Raw genomic sequence first — 21,615 nt, 5'->3', positions numbered from 1 at the left:
AGTATTGGTGACAATTCTTCTTTGTATGTTTGTAGAAATCAACCACGAAAGCCATCTGGTCCTGAGATTTTCTTCACTGGAAGGTTTTTAATTACTTCTTCAATCTCTTCACTTGTTATTCTGTTCAAGCTTTCTATTTCTCATCAATTCAGTCTTCGTGGGGTATACTTTTCTAGGAACTTATCCATTTCTTCTAGGTTGTACAATTTGTTGGCATATAATTATTCATAATAGTCCCTTATGATTCCTTTTATTTCTGAGGCATCTGTTGGAATGGCTCCACTTTCATCTCTGATTTTATTTGAGTCTTCTTTTCTCCTTAGTTTAGCTACGGATTTGCTGATTTTGTTTATCTTTTCAAAGAACTAACTCTTGGTTTTAGTGAGTTTTTCCTATGGTTTTTCTGTTCTCTATTTCATTTTTTCTGTTTGAATCTTTATTTCCTTCCTTCTGCTAACTTTGGATTTAGTTTGTTCTTCTACTAGCTCTGTGAGATGTAACGTTAGGCTATTTATTTAGGGTATTTCTTTTTCCTTTTTTTTTTTTTTTTTTTTAAACAGTCTTACTCTGTTGCCCAGCCTGGAGCACAGGGGTATGATCACAGCTCACTAGAGCTTCGACCTTCTGGGTTCAAGCGATCCTCTTACCTCAGCCTCCCAAGTAGCTGGGACCACAGGCATGTGCCACCATGCTGGGCTAATCTTTTTATTTTTTGTAGAGACAGGGTCTCCTTATATTGCCCAGGCTGGTCTTGAACTCCTGGGCTCAAAGGATCCTCCCGTTTCACCTCCCCAAAGTGCTATGATTAGAGGAATGAGCCACTGCACCTGGCCTGGGGTCTTTCTTCTTTTTTAATATAGGCATTTATTGCTATAAACTTCCCTCTTAGATTGATTTTGCTGCATCCCATAGGTTTTGATATTATGTTTCCATTGTCATTTGTCTCAAGATATTTTTTATCACTTGATGTTTTTAACATGACATCAAAGACATCCATTTCAAGTTGAAACCAACTACTCACAATTGAAAAGCTTGGATACGCTCTCACAGTATATTAATACAAACTGAAGATAGAGGTCATTTATACTAAAACTCAGAGCAAAAAACTGTGATGCACTTGTTTTATGTTTTTAGTAAGGTTGTTTTATATTATATTGTTTTATATTATATTATAAGGTTGTTTTATATTATATTATTATATATTATATATTTCAGGAGCCAGTTTGGGGTAATAAATAATGACTGATAACCATTATGTATACAAGCAGCTTACAGAACAATGACAAGTGGTACCTGGTACATTGTCCTTACCCCTTCTTGCAGTCCCTCCCCACATGATCATCTCAGCCTCAGTTCTGGTGCCCACTCAGTAAAAGAAAACATTTTAGGCTGGGCATGGTGGCTCACGCCTGTAATCCCAGCACTTTGGGAGGCCAAGGTGGGTGGATCACGAGGTCAGGAGTTTGAGACCAGCTTGGCCAACATGGTGAAACTCTGTCTCTATTAAAAATACAAAAATTAGTCCGGTATGGTGGCACGTGTCTGTAATCCCAGCTACTTGGGAGGCTGAGGCAGGAGAATCACTTGAACCCAGGAGGCAGAGGTTGCAGTGAGCCGAGATTGCAGCATTGCACTCCAGCCTGGGTGACAAGAGCAAGATTCTCAAAAAAAAAAAGAGAATGAAAACATTTTGGATTCTCTATTGCTGAGGCTTAATGCATATATATGCCAACCTGTTTGGGAAAAAAGTAGTAGTAGAACTTGACATTAAGTAAAATGTTTATTATTTCGTTATAAATTAAAAATACATATTTTTATTGTTAATAGGTTGTTCTTATAACACTAAATATATAAACCATCAGAAATTTTCAGTATTGTATAATTACAATGGTAAATGAGAACAGAGTACAAACACATTTGATTGAAAAGATGAGAAACGGCAAGATTATAAAATGCTGTAAGGCCGGGCACCGTGGCTCACGCCTGTAATTCCAGCACTTTGGGAGGCTGAGGCAGGCAGGTCACCTGAGGTCAAGAGTTCGAGACCAGCCTGGCCAACATGGTGAAACCTTGTTTTTACTAAAAATACAAAAATTAGCGGGGCATGGTGGTGGATGCCTGTAATCCCAGCTACTCGGGAAACTGAGGCAGAAGAATTGCTTGAACCCAGGAGGTGGAGGGTTCCATGAACTGAGATTGCACCATTGCATTCCAGCCTGGGTGAAAAGAGTGAAACTCTGCCTCAAAAAAAAAAAAAAAAAAAAAAATTGTGTGGCATTTCACTCTGAAATGTTAAGACATAAAGCAGATTTATCCATCCACGTGAAAGCTGTTAATAGAAGCAGAAAGTCAAGACCATCGCTGCCTATTACCGTGTTATGGGATCGTCACATGGAACCTCACATGGAAAATGAGATGGGGGAGGGAGGGACAAAGTGTTTCAACCACTAAGGATGCTGGGGACACACAGGATGTTCACTTGATGATATTGTTTCTATTTTGGTGAAAACAATTGTAATCAAGTAATAAGGCACTCAGATTATTAGGGCAAGTATTAAAATAATTTAATAATCTGTATTATTTTAGCTATTAACAATAGTCAACATATTAATGACTTTTTTATTTACTTTAGCATTTATTTTTATAACATTTTTATATGTAATATTATTATATACTACATATAAGTATATATTGTAAGTATAATATATATGTGAGTAGGTATATACATAGTGTTTTCAAATTGCCATATTTGTGTTCTTATTGATTGACGTTGAATCGACTATTGCGCATGTCCATAACCTTTCAGAATCTGTTTGTTGATAAAATACTACACATAAAGCTTTAATCATCTTGCACTGATGTTACAAATAAGCTACAGTTACATATTTATGAAGTTATGTTGACATACATAATTGTGATTGTGTCTGCATCCTCACGATAAAACCTATGTTCTGTCATTGAAAATTAGGTCATGAGTGAAGTCTGGGAGCTCAGGGAGAGCCAAGACAGCCAGAGCTCTGCAGAGCACGTGCCTTCTTGCTCTCAGCTGCCTGCTGGTCACCTGTACCTGCCCTAGCAGACTCTCTTGAGTTGGAGAATGAGGCCTGGGTCTCTTGACAATTAAAGCTTTGCTCTGTTCTTGGACTAAATCCAGACATAACCACGTCAGGCTCCTCATCTGCCGGGAAGCAGATTGCACTGGATTTCGCCGTCACAGAAAACTTCTGACTGTGTGTACTTCCAGCAATGAGAAGGAGAGGGCTAGGTTGAGGGTCTCAAACTGGCACTGGGGAGCCCCGTGACTGGGTTTTAAGGGTGTGTGAATGAAGATTAAAATCTTGTTTGATATTAACATGGGTTCAGTTTTTTTTTTAATGTCACTAAGCCATGCTGTAGAGCCCTTCTGGAAGGACTTAGGTGGGACAAAGAGCCAGAGTCCACAACTTCTGTATTGTTCACGGGGCCCTGGTGCATCCTGGGCAGTTTCTCTGGCACCGGAGGTATGTGAGTTTTCCTAGGTAGGAAAGTGAAGGTTGCAGGAAAGAAGAAATTATAAGGCTATATTATAACGTGATGTGGAAGTAGAAAGCTACTTTGCTCTGTAACCTAAAAGGAGTCATTAGATTATTTGCTGCTATGAGTTCATTTTCTAGGGGTAATTAATAATCATCAAAGTGCAGGGAGAAAAACATTTTTAAGTAAGCCTTCTCAGTGAAGTGACCTTTCTCCCCTAGGACTGTATTCTTTTTACCCCTCTGCCATGTTAACAGCATGCAAACCATATTTACATTTTTACTTAGTTAACTCATAGTCTGTTTTCTTAAATATCCTTGTTAAAAGTGGTAGCTGTTCACATTCCTTTGGGGAACGGCATTTCTCTAAGAAATGTTTATAGGTTTTAGCCAGACGTAGTGGCTCATGCCTGTAATCCCAGCACTTTGGAAGCCGGAGCGGGTAGATCACTTGAGGTCAGGAGTTCAAGACCAGCCTGGCCTACATGGCAAAACTCCACCTCTACTAAAAGAAAATAAAAAAAAATATAAAAAAAAAAAAAAGAAATGTTTATAGGTTTATTTAACAATGTGAAGTAGTCCTGGGAAGTTGTACTTTGAGCAAGGTCCGCAAGCAGGATGCCTGCACTTCTCCAGTCATGCTCCAGCACCAGGTCGGAAGCTGTCTACATGTGGGGATGGAGCCTGGCATCCTGGGCCCACAAGGACAGGACCCTGAATGTGGACTTAGCAGAACAAAGTTGGGAAGGCAACTGCACCCACCCCGAGTGCCTCCTGTGGTACCCGCCCTTCATGGTTTCTGGTGGGGACACTCAGCCACCAGCTTCATGGCTGGACTCAGATGACACAATGCCAGGAAAAAATTCAAAAGCCCCATTACCCTTTCTAATGCCTAGATAAAATAGATGTCTAATAAAAACCTGCTAATAATCATTTATTGTTTGTTTATATACAATAGAAGCCTCTTTTCTAATGGGTGTGGGATAAGGATGATGATGGCCTGTGGGGCTCCCTGTCTTACAGCCCTTATCCTCGGGCCATGATTTGACCTCAGAATGACGGTGCCTCTAGCAAGGCACTGGGGAGCCAGATTCTGCTGCATTTGTGTGCAAATCCTCTATGAGTTTCAAATGGCTCCATGCATCAACAAAACCTCTTAGTTCTTAAGGAGACGGAAGAGATTTGGACACTGAAGAGAAATGCAGCCATGCCTCAGCTCCCTGCTGGTAGGAAAATGTGTGCCTAAGGTTGCTTTTCTCTCAGGTTTCCATATTTTTGTTTCCTCTTGCGGAGCTGACGCTGGAGCTGGAGCTTGTTGGTGAAGAACAGCTGTCTCCAGCCCGTGTCCTCCGCCAGGGCCCTCACGTCAGGAGTGATGGTGTCGCAGGTCGACTGGACTATCTGTTCCCACAGTTTATCAGACATGCACAGCTGTGGGTGGGAAAAGTCAGAGGTGGGTTACAGCACACGTGTTAAGTAAAAGCCATTTACTCACTCAAACTCATCATCAAACTCTTGCTGCCTGTGGGACACTACCTGTGCCAGACACAGGTCCTGCCTTGAGAAAGCTCCTCTTTGAGGAAAAGAGCCAGACACAAATATCTAAGTGCACATATATCTAACTGACATACCTTTCCGCACACACTTAAACTTCTCAGTGACGGCAGTAGAAAGAACATGCTCCTACCAACACCAGGCAACGCTCTCTCATGCAAGGGAAAATGTGTTTATTCTCCACCTTCACCCCCACCCCACGCGGCCAAGTCCCACCAGTCACTGTCAACATCTGGGTGAAGTTTGTTGCCTCTAGTTAATTCCAATTCATCTCTATTTATCTATGTATGTTTTTATTTATTATTATTATTATTTTTATTTTTGAGATGGAGTTTTGCTCTTGTTGCCCAGGCTGGAGTGCAATGGCGCAATCTCGGCTCATTGCAATCTCCGCCTCCCGGGTTCAAGTGATTCTCCTGCCTCAGCCTCCCAAGTAGCTGGGATTATAGGCATGCGCCACCACACTGAGCTAATTTTGTATTTTTAGTAGAGACGGGATTTCTCCATGTTGGTCAGGCTGGTCTTGAGCTCCCGACCTCAGGTGATCTGCCCGCCTCGGCCTCCCAAAGTGCTGGGATTACAGGTGTGAGCCACTGCGCCTGGCCTTATCTATTTAATTTTTTTATCTATCTATTTATATTTTTTAGATGGAGTCTCACTCTGTTGCCCAGGCTGGAGTGCAGGGGTGCAATCTCGGCTCACTGCAACCTCCGCCTACTGGGTTCAAGTGATTCTGCTGCTTCAGCCTCCCAAGTAGCTGGTACTACAGGTGCACACCACCATGCCTGGCTAATTTTTGTATTTTTTTTATAGAGACAGGGTTTCACCATGTTGATCAGGCTGGTCTTGAACTCCTGACCTTGTAATCTGCCCGCCTCAGCCTCCCAGAGTGCTGGGATTACAGGTGTGAGCCACCGTGCCCGGCCAGAAGTTGTATTTATAACTTTCTCCCTCTACCATCACACCATCTTCTCTCTGTCTTTAGCCAGCACTTCAACTCATCAAGATGCTACCCCCGGTGATGTGATCCAAACCTTCTCCAATTCCTGCAAGGTGTGAGCACTTCTTGGTCTTGAATGTAGAAGATGTTCTATTCTTCTCTTAACTTTTGAATGTAGAAGATGTTCTATTCTTCTGTTAACTTTTGCCATTGTACACCATAAAAAAAGAATGAAACCATGTCCTTGCAGCAATGTGGATGCTGCTGAAGGCTGTTACCCTATGCAAAGTAACACAGAAATGGGAAACCAAACAGCGCATGTTCTTACTTGTAAGTGGGAGCTAAATCTTGGGTTCCCACAAACATAGGCATGATTGCTGTCCCCTCATAATGGAGCACCAGGGCAGCCTCCCTGGCCCATACCCAGCTTCCCCCTGCCCATTCTATCTCCTATCCCAAACAGCACCAGCCCTGGCCAGCCCTGTTGTGCTGTGCCCCCCTGTGTCCTGACTTCCTCCTGGGGAGGAAGAAATGTGTAAGTGTGATCTCTACCTCCTGACACCACTACGTTCACTTCTGAACAGAAAGCAGTCACCACTCCTTCCTTCCATACTTCATGCTCTTCTAAGAGTACTCCAATAAGGGAAAAGAATGAATTACAAATAGAAATGAATAGTACAATAAGGCATCATTGCTTAAGATCCTTTCTGCATAAACATCAAAGCAACAGCTGTTATATTCACATAACGGTTATTGCTAAACAGCAACACTGAATCATATATCTACAGACCCCAAAACATTTTGATGTTAGAAGGGTCACTCATTATCTTATCTCTCCTTCCACAGTCCTTCAAGGTTTAGTTCCTCTACCCAGATTACAACCTATTCTACACATAAACAAAGGCAAACTTTTAAAATGTCTTAATATGAAAAGCAGATCATTTGACCCTCCTTTAAAAGATCTGAACTCCAGCACCAATGTGGATTACTATCCCATTACTAGCACAGTACATTTCAGGATATCAGTGTGTCTTGTAATAGAGATTATGGGAGAAAACTACAAGATTTGGGGGGAAAGGAAATAATTCTCAAAACAGCTAAAATTTCCACTAGTATAACTACATTTATGACTCATCAAATTTTATACTGAAAATATTTACAGTTTTGTTTTATATTATAAGTTGGTGTACAAAATAACCCCATCTATGACTCCCAAACCCTGATAATCTTTTGCTTAGTAGTTGCCAGGTTGCAAAACAAAAGGTTCTATAGTTCTGTCTACTCTGATCCAAAGCCCAGCTAACCATGGATTTAGCTTCCCCTGGTGGTGGTGCATGAATTTTGCATCCATAAATTGTCAAGTTGAAGAGAATCTTAGGGCTTATCTATTTAAAACGTCTCCCTTTGCAAATAGGAAAACCAGGGCTGAGAGAAGAGAAGGGAGAAGGATGCTGTTCCAGGTTCATGCTGAGGAGCGGCTGAGCTAAGAACAGAACAGAACCCAGCTCTCCAGGCTCCTGCTTATTTAAACACACCACACTGCCTGCGCACAGTGATGCTAGGAGATCCCCTCCCGCAAGCTTCCAGCCTTCTAGAGTCCCCTGAGACATTCGATCTGTACAACCTTAATATCGATTGGTCAAATTCTTGGGCCAGGACGAGCACAGTGGCTCATGCCTGTAATCCCAGCACTTTGCAAGGCCGAGGCGGGTAGATCACCGGAGGTCAGGAGTTTGAGACCAGCCAGAGCCGACATGGTGAAACCCTGTTTCTACTAAAAATACAAAAATTAGCCAGGGGTGGTGGCAGGCTCCTGTAATCCCAGCACTTTGGGAGGCTGAAGCGGGTGGATTATTTGACGTCAGGAATTCGAGACCAGCCTGGCCAACATGGTGAAACTCTGTCTCTACCAAAAATACAAAAATTAGCCAGGTATGGTGGCATGCGCCTGTAGTCCCAGCTACTTGGGAGGCTGAGGGAGAATCGCTTGAACCTGGGAGGTGGAGACTGCAGTGAGCCAAGATTGCTTCACTGCACTCCAGCCTGGGCAACAGAGTGAGACTCTCTCTCCAAAAAAAAAAGAAAATTGTTGGACCCAACCCTTAGAATCAGGTTGCTGTAAACACAAGAAAACACATCAAGAGCACAAGTGCTGGTTCCACCTCAGATCTACCAAGCCAGATGCTCAGGGGATGGGCCTGGCATCTGTGTTTCCACCTGTGCCCCAGAGGCTTCACCTGCTTGGCCAGACATGGGAATTATGATCATAGGGGGTTTGTAGACATGAGGGAAAAATCTGTCTCTCCACAGCCAACAAGGGACAGAGGAGTGCTTTTCTTCCTGAGTGGTTCTCCTGGTGATTCCTGAGTCACAACCAGGATGAATGTGTTTTATATGCCTGTCATGACCGACTCTTTCCCGACCTGGGCCTCAGCCTTCTCATCTAGCTGCATTGGCGGTTTCTCCACACTTGCTCTGCTGCATTTCGGAGAAAATGGATAGCATCAAGGCTGGTGCTATCAGGGGCAAGCCACTAGGCCCCCAGGCAGGTGCCCAAATGGCAGCACACCTTGGTGAACTTGCCTCAGTCCGAGACTGGCCCCACCCTGACAGGTGTGGAGCTCTACTTTCCAGTATACTGGTTGCTCATCCACAGCTCCAAGCTGCAGGCTCCAGGCCTTGGTCAACATAGAATCAGAGCAAAGGCAGACAGCTGGATGATCCTGATTGCTGGTGGCATTAAGTATAACTGGATACTTCCATCCTCAACTGTGGAATAGCACCATGGACTCCCCAGGCTGGGGCCCCTTTCACAGAGTGTCCCCACACAGTCTGGTTCTTGGCATGTGTCTTTATGCTTCTAAGGCAGAAGCGATACTACGGAGTCAGGTCTGGCCGTGGGAGCCTTTCTGTCTCGTAGAGGTGACCCTGCACACCGCACTCTTTAACAGTCTCCATGAAAACAACACCTTGACCATGTGCCTGCAGATCTGCCTGCTACTCCCCAGCCCCTCCCACTTCATTTCCAGCCATATTCTTCCTTTGCTCTGCTCAAGAATGTAAGCTCCTTAAAGGCAGGGACACGTGCATCTTTTCACCTTGAAGTCCCCAGAACCTACCACTGTGTCCGGCCCACAGCAGGGGCTCAGTAATTATGTACTGACTGCACACAGACCTGAAGTGTATCCATATATCAGTCGGTCCAGCAGTCAGGTGCCTGAGGGAAACTCCCTGGCCATATGACCTCGGGCACATCAGTTAGACTTGTTGATTTTTAGCTTCCTTATGAATAGGATGGCCGGGCACAGTGGCTCACACCTGTAATTCCAGCACTTTGGGAGGCGGAGGTGGGCGGATCACCTGAGGTAAGAAGTTAAGAGACCAGCCTGACCAACATGGCGAAACCCCGCCTCTACTAAAAATACGAAAATTAGCTGGGCGTGGTGGCATGTACCTAGAGTCTCAGCTACTTGGGAGGCTGAGGCAGGAGAATTGCTTGAACCCAGGAGGCGGAGGTTACAGTAAGCCAAGATTGCGCCAGCCTAGGCAACAGAGCAAGACTCTGTCTCAAAAAACAAAACTAAAATAAAATAAAATAGAATAAGGATAATAATAGTATCTACATCTAAAGATTTCTATGAGAACTAAATAAAAAATGTAATTAGAAAACTTAGTGGAATGCTAGACATACAATAAGTGCTCAATAAATATTCTTATGGGCTGGGCGTGGTGGCTCACGTCTGTAATCTCAGTACTTTGGGAGGCTGAGGTAGGCAGATCACTTGAGGTCAGGAGTTCAAGATCAGCCTGGCCAAAATGGTGAAACCCATTTCTACTAAAAATACAAAAATTAGCCAGGTATGGAGGAGGGCACCCGTAATCCCAGCTACTCAGGAGGCTGAGGCAGGAGAATCACTGGAATCTGGGAGGCGGAGGCTGCAATGAATGAAGATCGTGCCACTGCACTCCGACCTGAGTAACAGAGTGAGACTCCATCTCAAATAAATGAATGAATGAATAAACGAAGGAAGGAAGGAAGGAATGTTACAGTCTGTGACCCAAGGTGCACACTTATTTCCTTTTTTCCATATGCATGGAGGCGCATATTATAGTCCCAGTACACTACCTATATCATGCATATTTCAATACATTTCTTTGATTATTTTAAACAGTTACACTTATACAATTTTTTTCTACAGATAAACATGAAATGCAAATTATATATAAAGTATAGAGCATCATTTATAAATAAGAGGGGAAACAAAAAATCTGGTTAAATAAATTATCTACGCTGTGTGTGGCGGCTCACACCTGTAATCCCAGCACTTTGGAAGGCCAAGGCAGGAGGATTGCTGGAGCCCAAGAGTTTGAGACCAGCTAAGGCAAGATAGCAAGACCCAGTCTCTACAAAAAACACAAAAATTAGCCAGGTGTGGTGGTGTGCACCTGTAGTCCCAGCCATTTGAGAGGCCGAGGTGGGAGGACTGCTTGAGCCCAGGAGGTGAAGGCTGCAGTGAGCCGTGTTTGTGCCACCACACTCCTGCCGGAGTGACACAGCAAGATGACCCTGTCTCAGGAAAATAAATAAATAAATAAATAAATAATCTGTCTATGCGTTGATATCCTATGGCAATTTTTTAAATGGAGGAAGATTGATGGGTACTGATGTTTTATTTTATTTTTGAGATGGAGTTCCACTCTTATTGCCAAGACTGGAGTGCAATGGCTTAATCTCGGCTCTGCAAACTCTGCCTCCCGGGTTCAAGCGATTCTCCTGCCTCAGCCTCCCAAGTAGCTGGGATTACAGGTGTGTGCCACCATGCCCAGCTAATTTTGTATTTTTAGTAGAGATGAGGTTTCACCATGTTGGTCAGACTGGTCTCAAACTCCTCACCTCAAGTGATCCACCTGCCTCAGCCTCCCAAAGTGATGGGATTACAGGCGTGAGCCACCATGCCTGGCCGGTACTGATATTTTAAAAGTGTCTAAAATATGTTGTGAAGTAGGAAAAAAACAGATGAAGAACAATATATAATATGTTACCACATGCTTTTTAGAAGGGTGTATGTACCGGTATATGTACTTGCACATCCCACACACATATGGCTCTACACGTGTAGAATATCTCTGGAAGGACATACAAAACACAGTTAATATGGTTGCCACAAGAGATGAGAATCAGAGGAATGAGGGTCAGGACTGGGAGGGGCAATAACTTTTTAGTTTATATACAAGGATACATAATTTTTAAACATTTCCAATCTGACCATTGCAATGGACGTCAACTTTCTTCTACAAAAATATAAACAAAATTGATACGGAAGCATTCAACCACCGTTTTCGGAGAGGTAACTCTGGGCTAGATGCTCTGGTAAGGTGGGTATATGAAATTAGGTGACACAATCCTTGCCCTTGAGCTTGGCAGGGAGACAAGTGAAGGGGGTGGGGCAAGCAAGTACAAAAGCCAATCAAGGGGCATTTGGGAGGTCCCGGTGGTGGATGAGTCAGGAGGAGAATATTCCTGGAAAAGAGAGCAGAGTAAGCAAAGGCAAAAGGCACAGTAGAGCACAGCACACAGAGAGCTGCAAGGAGCTGACCTGGCTGGGCAGAGGGTGGCAGGAGGCAGGGCAAGGGCCCCGTGGCTGTGCTGGCTACGACCGTGGACCTCATTCTGAAAATGACAGGAAGCCATTAAGGGCCAGTGAGCAGGACAATGGCATGACCAGAGTACAATGTAAAATGGCCACCCTGAGCTCACATGGACAAGCAACCAATGAAGCAACGAAGGGGTTCCCAGGAGAAAACCCACCAGAGTCCTGGAAGCAGAGATGAGTCAAGAAGCAGAAGACTTGGTTGGGTATGAGTGGCTCATGCCTGTAATCTCAGCACTTTGGGAAGCCAAGGCAGGCGATTACATGAGGTCAAGAGTTCAAGACTAGCCTGGCCAACAAGGTGAAACCCTGTCTCTACTAAAAATACTAAAAATTAGCCGGGTGCGGTGGCACACGCTTGTAGTCCCAGCTACTTGGGAGGCTGAGGCAGGAGAATCACTTGAACCCGGCAAGTGCAGGTTGCAGTGAGCCGAGATCAAGCCACTGTACTCCAGCCTGGGCAACACAGCAAGACTCCGTGTCAAAAAAAAAAGAAGCAGAACACCTGAAACAGGCCCTTCTGATACAACAAACACAAGGTTGCTGTGAACAAGCCAGGGATATTTTGCAGGCACGGACAGAGGGGAAAATGAGAGAGGAGCTGTAGGCTGACATTAGACCAATGCCTCTCAGAATTTTGGGTTATCCTAAGACCAGTAAATTTTTTAAAAAGCAGAACAAAATAAAATGATAGTAAACCAGAACCAAAATAAGGGTGCTGCTGACTTTCACATTTTGTCAAAGAACAATTTTTAAAATGATCATGTATTATTGCCACCACTTCATTAAAAAAAGGAACTTTTTTTTTTTTTTAAGACGGAGTCTTGCTCTGTAGCCCAGGGTAAAGTGCAGTGGCCCAATCTTGGGTCACTGCAAGCTCCGCCTCCCGGGTTCAAGCGATTCTCCTGCCTCAACCTCCTGAGTAGCTGGGATTACAGGCACACGTCACCACACCTGTCTAATTTTTTGTATTTTTAGTAGACATGGGGTTTCATCATGTTGGCCAGGATGGTTCTGATCTCCTGACCTCGTGATCCACCCGCCTGGGCCTCCCAAAGGCATAAGCCACTGTGCCCAGCCAAGAAGGAACATTTTAACCCTCCCCAAAATAGGAAAGACCTAACATCCACTGAAAGACGGTCATTTAAATGAAACAAGTTTAGCTTTATCAAAAACTTTATATCATCCTTATTATTCTCATTTCGTCATGGATTATAAAGTCACTGATGCTGCTGGTTTGCTGAGCATTAACTGCTATGCAAACCATTTTTGAAGAAGAGAGATTGGATAAGGATAAAGAGTTTTTGTTTTTTGAAGGATGAAACTGATTTGAGAAAAAAATTAATGCCGGGCATGGTGGCGCATGCCTGCAATCCCCACACTTTGGGAGGCGGAAGCAGGAGGATTGCTTGAGCCCCAAAATTCAAGACCAACCTGCGCAACATGGCGAAACCACATCTCTACAAAAAATACAAAAATTAGCCGGGTATGGTGGCACAGGCCTGTAGTCCCAGCTACCCAGGAGGCTGAGGTGGAAGGATCACTTGAGCCCAGGGGGTGGAGGTTGCAGTGAGCTGAAATCATGCCATTGCACTCCAGCCTGTGTAACAAAGTAAGACCCTGTCTCAAAAAGGAAAAAAAAATTAATGTACTGGGGGAAAAAAACAGAGAAAGATTTAATTACTAAATGCAGTGTAGTAAGCTAGATTGGACATAAAACAGCAAAAGGACATTATTGAAAAAACTAATGAAATTCAAATAATATCTGTATTTTAGTTAATAGTGTTGTACCAATATTAATTGCCAGTTTTTATAAATGTACCATGGTTATGTAAGACATCAATATGGGGGAAGCTGGGTAATTAAAAGTTAAAAAAAAAACAAACAATAGGCCCGAGCAGTGGCTCATGCCTGTAATCCCAGCACTTTGAGAAGCTGAGGCAGGCTGATCACTTGAGGTCAGGAGTTCGAGGCCAGCCTGGCCAACGTGGTGAAACCCTGTCTCTACCAAAAATACAGAAATAAAAATAAATAAAATAAAATAAAATAAAATTAGCCAGGTGTGGTGGCTTGCACTTGTAACTCCAGCTACTCAGGAGGCTGACGCATGAGAATCGCTTGAACCTGGGAGGTGGAGATCGCAGTTGGCAGAGATCATGCCACTGCACTCCAGCCTGGGTGATGGAGTGAGACTTTGTCTCTTAAAAAAACAATAATAATAACAACAACAAACAGAAGAGAAAGGAAATAAGTGAAATTCCCAGGAGTAGGCCCTGAACCAGGTGTCAGGTAGCACTGATCTTGAGCAGGAGAGGAGCAGCTCCCTCCCTGAGGTAAGAGGAAGGAGCTGGACTGGACACAAATAATTTGGTAATAAACTTGTCCCCCGGAAATTGAAAAGGAAGCCTTTTTTTTCATTAATAAAGTAGTTAAATGAAAATAACTTATAAGGCTGGGCATGGTTGCTCATGCCTGTAATCCCAGCACTTTGGGAGGCCAAGGCAGGTGGATCACCTGAGGTCAGGAGTCCAAAACCAGCCTGGCCAACATGGCAAAACCCCGTGTCTACTAAAAATACAAAAATTAGCCAGGCGCAGTGGTGGGTGCCTGTAATCCCAGCTACTCGGGAGGCTGAGGCAGGAGAATTGCTTGAACCCAGGAGGCAGAGGTTGCAGTGAGCCGAGATGGTGTCATTGTGCTCCAGCCTGGGCAACAGAGCGAGACTCTGTCTCAAAAGAAAAAAAGAGAAAAAAGAAAAAGAAAATAACTTATAAATGAAGTGTGTAACAAGTAAATGGAACAGATAAAACTTAGATTTACAACAGAAATAAGTGGTTTTCCTTCTTTCCCTGTGTGCAAATAAGAAAAAAAAGTGGTTGGCTGGGTACAGTGGCTCACGCCTATAATCCCAACACTTTGGGAGGCTGAGGTAGGTGGATCACTTGAGGCCAGGAGTTCAAGACCAGCCTGGCCAACATGGTGAAACCCAGTCTCTACTGAAAAGCAAAAATTAGCCAGGCATGGTGGCAAGCACCTGTAGTCCCACCCAGCTACTCAGGAGGCTGAGGCAGGAGAATCCCTTGAACCCAGGAGGCGGAGGTTGCAGTGAGCTGAGATCTCGCCACTGAACTCCAGCCTGGGTGACAGAGCGAGACTCTGACTCAAAAAAAAAAAAAAAAAAAAAAAAAAAAAAAAGTGATTAATGTTATGTGGGGAGAATAAAACCAGCAGCCCTGAGTCATGTTCCATCTTCTAATAATTCTGCTCTGTAAAGATGCTCAGGGCTGAAATCAGCAACCTAGAGAAGCCCTACTTCAGAGCACTGGCTAAATTATGGAGAATGTTTTCAAGACTGCACTGAAATAATAGCAGGACACTGAGAGTGAAAGTAATGGTGGAAGTGAGTAAAACTTGGAGAGAAGGCAGCCGCTCAGCGTGAGAAATAACTACCAGAAGCCACTCACTTGCTGCTGTTTCCTATCAAATCCAGGCCCTGCAACCGCGCAGAAACTTTTACTAGATCCCCACTAGTATATTTTATTTACGCAGAATTCTCTTTTCATTTAAAGTATGAATAATCAGCTTCTTCTTCTTCTTTTTTTTTTTTTTTTTTGAGACAGTCTCACTCTGTTGTCCAGGCTGCAGTGCAGTGGTGTGATCTTGGCTCACTGCAATCTCCGCATCCTGAGTTCAAGCAGCAATCCTGCCTCAGCCTCCCAACTACCTGGGATTACAGGCCTGTGCCACCAGGCCCAGCTAATTTTTGTATTTTTAGTTGAGATGTGGTTTCCCCATGTTGGCCAGGCTGGTCTCAAACTCCTGATCTCAGGTGATCCACCCGCCTCGGCCTCCCAAAGTGCTGGGATTACAGGCGTGAGCCACTGTGCCCAGCCCTAATAAATCAGCTTCCTATCAGCACCAAGCACAAGATTTTAACTTTAGGATACTTATTTAATGGCAAAAATATATACAATAGTACTTGTTTTCGGCTTTCCATTTTTAGGGAGGAAAATCAAGTAAAAAATATATTTTGGGGAGCTAAATGATGAGAACTTACGAATACAAAGAAGGAAACAATAGATACTGGTGTCTACTTGAGGTGGAGGGTGGGAGGAAGGAGAGGAGCAGAAAACATAACTATTGGGTACTGGGTTTAATAATTAACCTGGGTGATTAAATAATCTGTACAAAAAAACCCTGCGACATGAGTTTACCTGTATAACAAACCTTCACATGTACGCCCAAACCCAAAATATAAGTTAAAAAAAATGTGTATATATATATATATATTTATATATTTGGACAGGAAGGTGGTTCACACCTGTAATCTCAGCACTTTGGGAGGCCAAGGCGGGTGGATCACTTGAGGTCAGGAGTTTGAGATCAGCCTGGCCAACGTGGGGAAACCCCGTCTCTACTAAAAATATAAAAATTAGCTGGGCATGATGGTGGGCACCTGTAATCCCAGTTACTTGGAAGCTAAGGCACAAGAAATCACTTGAGCTCAAGAGGTGGAGGTTGCAGTGAGCTGAGATCATGCCATTGCACTCTGGCCTGGGCGACAGAGCAAGACTCTGTCTCAAAAAAAAAAAAAAAAAAAATTATATTACTTAAAATTATTTTTTTTGAGACAGGGTTTTGCTCTGTTGCCCAGGCTGGGGTGCAGTGGTGTGAACACAACTCACTGTAACCTCAACCTCCTGGGCTCAAGTGATCCTCCTATTCAGCCTCCAGAGTAACTGGGACTACAGAGGCATGCCATGATACTCAGCTAATTTTTTTTTTTTCTGAGACGGAGTTTCACTCTTGTTGCCCAGGCTGGAGTGCAAAGGCACGATCTCAGCTCACCACAACCTCCGCCTCCCGGGTTCAAGCGATTCTCCTGCCTCAGCCTCCCTAGTAGCTGGGATTACAGGCATGTGCCACCACGCCCAGCTAATTTTGTATTTTTAGTAGAGACGGGGTTTCTCCATGCTGGTCAGGCTGGTCTCAAACTCCCGACCTCAGGTGATCCGCCCGCCTCGGCCTCCCAAAGTGCTGGGATTACAGGCATGAGCCACCGCGCCCGGCCATAACACTCAGCTAATTTTTTAAAAATGTATTGTAGAGATGGAATCTCCCTATTTTGCCCAAGTTGATCTCAAATTCCTAGGCTCAACCAATCCTCCCTCCTCAGCCTCCCAAAGTGCTGGAATTACAGGCATGAGCCACTGTGCCTGAACTAAAATTAATTTTTTAAAATCAAGACATTTTATTGCATTATTGGGAAAAATGTTGGCTTTTTAGATAATAAGATTATGATTTGAATCATCTTGGAAAATGTTGTATGTTCTTTTATAAATGGACATTGCCCCAATACATTACAGCTAAATACCGAGCTAGTCAGGGTTCCTCAGTTGCAAGCAACAGATTCCCATTCTGATTAACTTAAGCCAAAAAGAGATTTAATGGAAAATTAGTATGTGTGTGATTGTGGGGTAGGGTTGGGGGTTCTAGAATTGAAGGAACAACGGAAGGGGTAGGGACCAAGGTATCTTCCAGGATCCAGGGAGTACAACTGACAAAGGTCACACTGAAGCCTTGACACTGGCTGAAATCAGCACTAACTGTGCTTCCTGCTCTTCGGTCATTCTGCTGAGGATTTGAAGCAGTGAGACAGTGCATCTTGTCAGCTTTGGGCAAGGAAGAAAATGGGGCACTGCAATGGACAGCCCACCGAAACACACATATTGGGAGACAGGCAATGCAGCAAAGGCTATTACTAGAAGATATGGAAACGGATGTCAGGTAGTCCTCCTTCTCCTATTCTCTCTCTCTTTTTTTTTTTTTGAAGACAGAATCTCACTCTGTCTCCCAGGCTGGAGTGCAGTGGTGTGATCTTGGATCACTGCAACCTCTGCCTCCCGAGTTCAAGTGATTCTCCTGCCTCAGCCTCCTGAATAGCTGAGACTACAGGCGCCTGCCACCATGCCCAGCTAATTTTTGTATTTTTAGTAGAGACGGGGTTTCCCCATATTGGCCAGGATGGTCTCAAACTCCCGACTTCAGATGATCTGCCCACTCGGCCTCCCAAAGTGCCCTATTCTCTTATGCCACCATGCTTCTGTTCGGTTGTTCCTTGACTTGGAATGCCCCCTAACCCAGATCACCTGTCTTCACCAACTTCACCCTCAAAAGCCAGATAAAGTGACCTGCCTCTGTGAAGCTAGGCAGAGAAAATCACTTTGCACTATCTTTGTACCTTGCATACACATCCCTTGTTGAACTGATCACGCTGTATTGTAATTATTTGCATTTACATGAATCTCCACTGTAAGACTGTAAGTTCTTTGAGAGGAGGAATGTCATTTCATCTCTGCTGCTTGTGCACCTAAGACAGTGTCCATCACAAAGTTAGTACTCAACAAATGATTGCTATGTTAAAAAATTTTTTTAGAAAGCACATGGAAAATTCTATATAGACATAAAATAATTGACCATTACCTTTGCAAATCTGTGTGATGTTTGACAAAGCCTGGCAATATCTTCAAGATCCAGATAAGAAATGATATTCAGGAGCAAATCGTCTGAGAGCCGTTCAAGGAAGTCAAATTTACCTTTGCACAAATTGATGACATAGTCTAATATTCTTGCACCAAATATTAAGGCAGTTTGACCTGTAATTCAAAGAAGCCAACAAACCAACATGGTTATCATGTACAGTCACACAAAAATTATAATAACAATCAGTGAAATACAAGCTTCAGGGCATTTTTCCCCTGGGAGTGATGTTAGATGATGCTAAGTCATTCCTACTTTCACCGAGCTGCCTTTGGGACTAACCGAATGCATTTTTGAGGCATCTGTTTCCAATTTCTGTCCCTGCCCTGAGATGAGAATCTTTTAGGGACACTCACTGTTTAACACAGTGATTTCTGCATCCCCTTGATCTCATCAGCACCAAACTCCAGTCTATACCACTAACTTAACTGGTCTTGGCATTACCATTGTACTCACAGCCCCTCTAAGCAGGCAGCTATGTGGAGGAAAAAAATGCTGGTCCACGTGGCTTTTCTGCCAGCCCTGCTACTCTCCATTGGTCTAAAACATATTGTCTCCTAATTTTAGTCGACTTTTGATCTCTTATTTAATTTTTTATTTTTTTAGATGGGGTCGCCCAGGCTGGAGTGCAGTCGTGCAATCATGGCTCACTGCAGCCTCGACCTCCCAGGCTCAAGCAATCCTCCCACTTCAGCCTCCCGAGTAGCTGGAACTACTGGTGTGTGCCACCATGCCTGGCTATTTTTTAAAATTTTTTTTTTAGAGATGGAGTCTTATTATGTTGCCCAGGCTGGTCTAGAACTCCTGGGCTCAAGCAATCCTCCCACCTCGGCCTCCCAAAGTGCTGGGATTCCAGGCATGAGACACCACACCCAGCCTGTTATTTTTATACATTGTATCTACACCAAACTTTCTTCCTTCTTTACCATCTCCTTTCATCCCTATCTTCATTTGATAGGAAAAAAAAAAAAAAATAGAAAGAGGGCTGGGCGGGGAGGCTCACCACTATAATCCCAGCACTTTGGGTGGCCAAGGCAGGCGGATCACCTGAGGTCGGGAGTTCGAGACCAGCCTGACCAACATGGAGAAACCCTGTCTCTAATAAAAATACAAAATTAGCCAGGCGTGGTGGCACATGCCTGTAATCCCAGCTACTTGGGAGGCCGAGGCAGGACAATCGCTTGAACCCGGGAGGCGGAGGTTGCGGTAAGCTGAGATCATGCCATTGCACTCCAGCCTGGGCAACAAGAGCGAAATTCTGTCAAAAAAAAAAAAAACAAAAGAAAGAAAGACAGAGAGAGAGAGAAAGGAAGGAAGGAAGGAAGAGAAAAAGTATAAAGAGACAAAGAGAAAAACATGAATATTTCATAAAAATTATGATAATTATTTTTTGTAGAGACAGGGTCTCACTATGTTGCTTAGGCTGGATGCTTCATAGTATTTTAACTTTTGCTTAATATTTTTTGTACTTGTTCACTTATTTCCAAATTAGGAAATAGTTCATAAAGAATCAACCAATCAATGGTCTATCTAACTATGTTTGATGTAGGAAAAAAGGATTTCCCCCCAGTTGTCTGAATAAACAAGAAATGAAAACTTGTTTGGAAGGACAGATGTTTAAATGTAAACAGTGGTTAAATGTGGTGACTTTTATTTTCTTCCTTTTGCCTATCTGTATTTTCTGATCTTTGTACAATAAACCCATATTACCAGTGTAATTTTTTTAAATATTGGAAAAAAAGACTACCTCTTTTTTTTAATTTATTTTTTATTTTTTTTGAGACGGAGTCTCGCTCTGTCGCCCAGGCTAGAGTGCAGTGGCACGATTTCGGCTCACTGCAACCTCCACCTCCCAAGTTCAAGCACTTCTCCTGCCTCAGCCTCCTGAGTAGCTGAGATTATAGTCACACACCACCACGCCTGGCTAATTTTTGTATTTTTAGTAGAGATGGGGTTTCACCATGTTGGTCAGGCTGGTCTGGAACTCCTGACTTGGTGATCCGCCCGCCTCAGCCTCCCAAAGTGCTGGGATTACAGGCATTAGCCACCATGCCCAGCCAAGACTACCTCCTTTTAAGAGAGAGGAAAACAGGGTGATGGTGGGGTATGCATGTAGATCACAGGGGCCCCAAAACTGGGGGCTTTGTCAGTTTCTCTTCTCTCCTTCTGACTGAAAGCTCCACTATCGAGTCTTTCCAGAAACGGCTCTTAGAAGAGAAAGAGTGCACTCTCTTAGATTCAACATCCAATATTTGGCGACCACCTTCCCTATTCAACCTGAACCATTCCTTCTGGAGCAAGTAGAACAGAGCTATCAAGGGCACTAGGCTCCCTGCAGAAGCAGGCAGAACTGTGATCCTAGAAGTTGGGCTCTCTGATTTCAGAATGGATGTAAGGTGTGGGCTGTGTTTATGTAAAAGCCCAATTGTGCCAGCTTAGAAGAGTAGCTATATAAGATTTCTCTCCCAAACAGGTAGCCTACATTAAGGCATTAATATAGAAATAGAAAATAGAGGCATTAAGAATTTAAGTTGCTTCTGAAATTCCAAGTGCTTCCCATTCAAAGCCCCTCTAAAGTACAAGGGCCTTCTTGGGGGGTGAGGAATAGCCCTTTCAAAAACTCAGCATTAAAGAGTAGGTATTGTGAAGATCCTCTGCCCACCAGCAGAATAAGAAGAAAAAGCAGTGCTTATTTAAAGCCCTTGACATAATTGAAGATAATTTTTGAATACTTTAAAATGACAAGAAAACGTGTTCAAAGCATGCTCAAATATACTTTAGAAAGTCTCCACTGATAAAGTATATAAGTGTAAAAGTTGGCCGGGCGCAGTGGCTCACGCCTGTAATCCCAGCACTTTGGGAGGCCGAGGAGGGCAGATCACAAGGTCAGGAGATCGAGACCATCCTGGCTAACACAGTGAATCCCTGTCCCTACTAAAAACACACACAAAAAAATTAGCCAGGCGTGGTGGTGGGCGCCTGTAGTCCCAGCTACTCAGGAGGCTGAGGCGGGAGAATGGCGTGAACCCGGGAGGTGGAGGTTGCAGTGAGCCGAGATCGTGCCACTGCACTCCAGCCTGAGCGACAGAGCCAGACTCCGTCCCCCCAAAAATAAATAAATAAATAAATAAAGTATAAAAGTTTTAGGACATGTACAGCTAGGTATGAAATGTGATGGTTTGAAAGTGTAAGGTGGTTAGAGTATTTTGAAAAAATACTCTTGCTTTTTTGGTATTTTTAAATGTAACTAACATATATTTCTTTTGAAATAAAAAAATGCATATTAAAACAAACTCCATTTTGAAACATAAAATCACTACCTGCCTGTTGGATTATGTGGCAGACAGTCTCCAAGACAGTTTCAGTGACTCTCTTTTCCTAAACTCATGCCCCTGCATATTTCCATCCCACCCTGAAT

At 43.7% G+C, this 21,615-nt stretch overlaps 1 protein-coding gene across 5 annotated transcripts in view; it reads right to left on the bottom strand.

The window, feature by feature from the left end:
- Positions 1–1,761: 1,761 nt before the first annotated feature.
- Positions 1,762–21,615, bottom strand: part of FBXO36 (F-box protein 36) — a 93,251-nt gene continuing 73,397 nt past the window's right edge. For 2 of the 5 annotated variants that reach the window (XM_054477703.2, XM_063648062.1), the window contains exons 3-4: positions 18,141–18,313; positions 1,762–4,943 (exon numbers count right to left, since the gene is read on the bottom strand). In XM_054477703.2, coding sequence (XP_054333678.1) covers positions 4,755–4,943; positions 18,141–18,313 — 362 coding nt within the window. In that variant the 3' untranslated portion in view covers positions 1,762–4,754. Of the gene's footprint in view, positions 4,944–8,165; positions 11,678–18,140; positions 18,314–21,615 lie in introns of those variants that run through there. The other 3 variants (XM_063648060.1, XM_063648061.1, XM_063648063.1) reach the window with 2 other exon arrangements.

Source organism: Pongo pygmaeus, chromosome 11, assembly GCF_028885625.2.
Source record: "Pongo pygmaeus isolate AG05252 chromosome 11, NHGRI_mPonPyg2-v2.0_pri, whole genome shotgun sequence".
Taxonomy (NCBI): Eukaryota; Metazoa; Chordata; class Mammalia; order Primates; family Hominidae; genus Pongo; species Pongo pygmaeus.
Note: the sequence above shows the minus strand (reverse complement) of the source record. Positions and strands in the feature narration are given on the sequence as shown.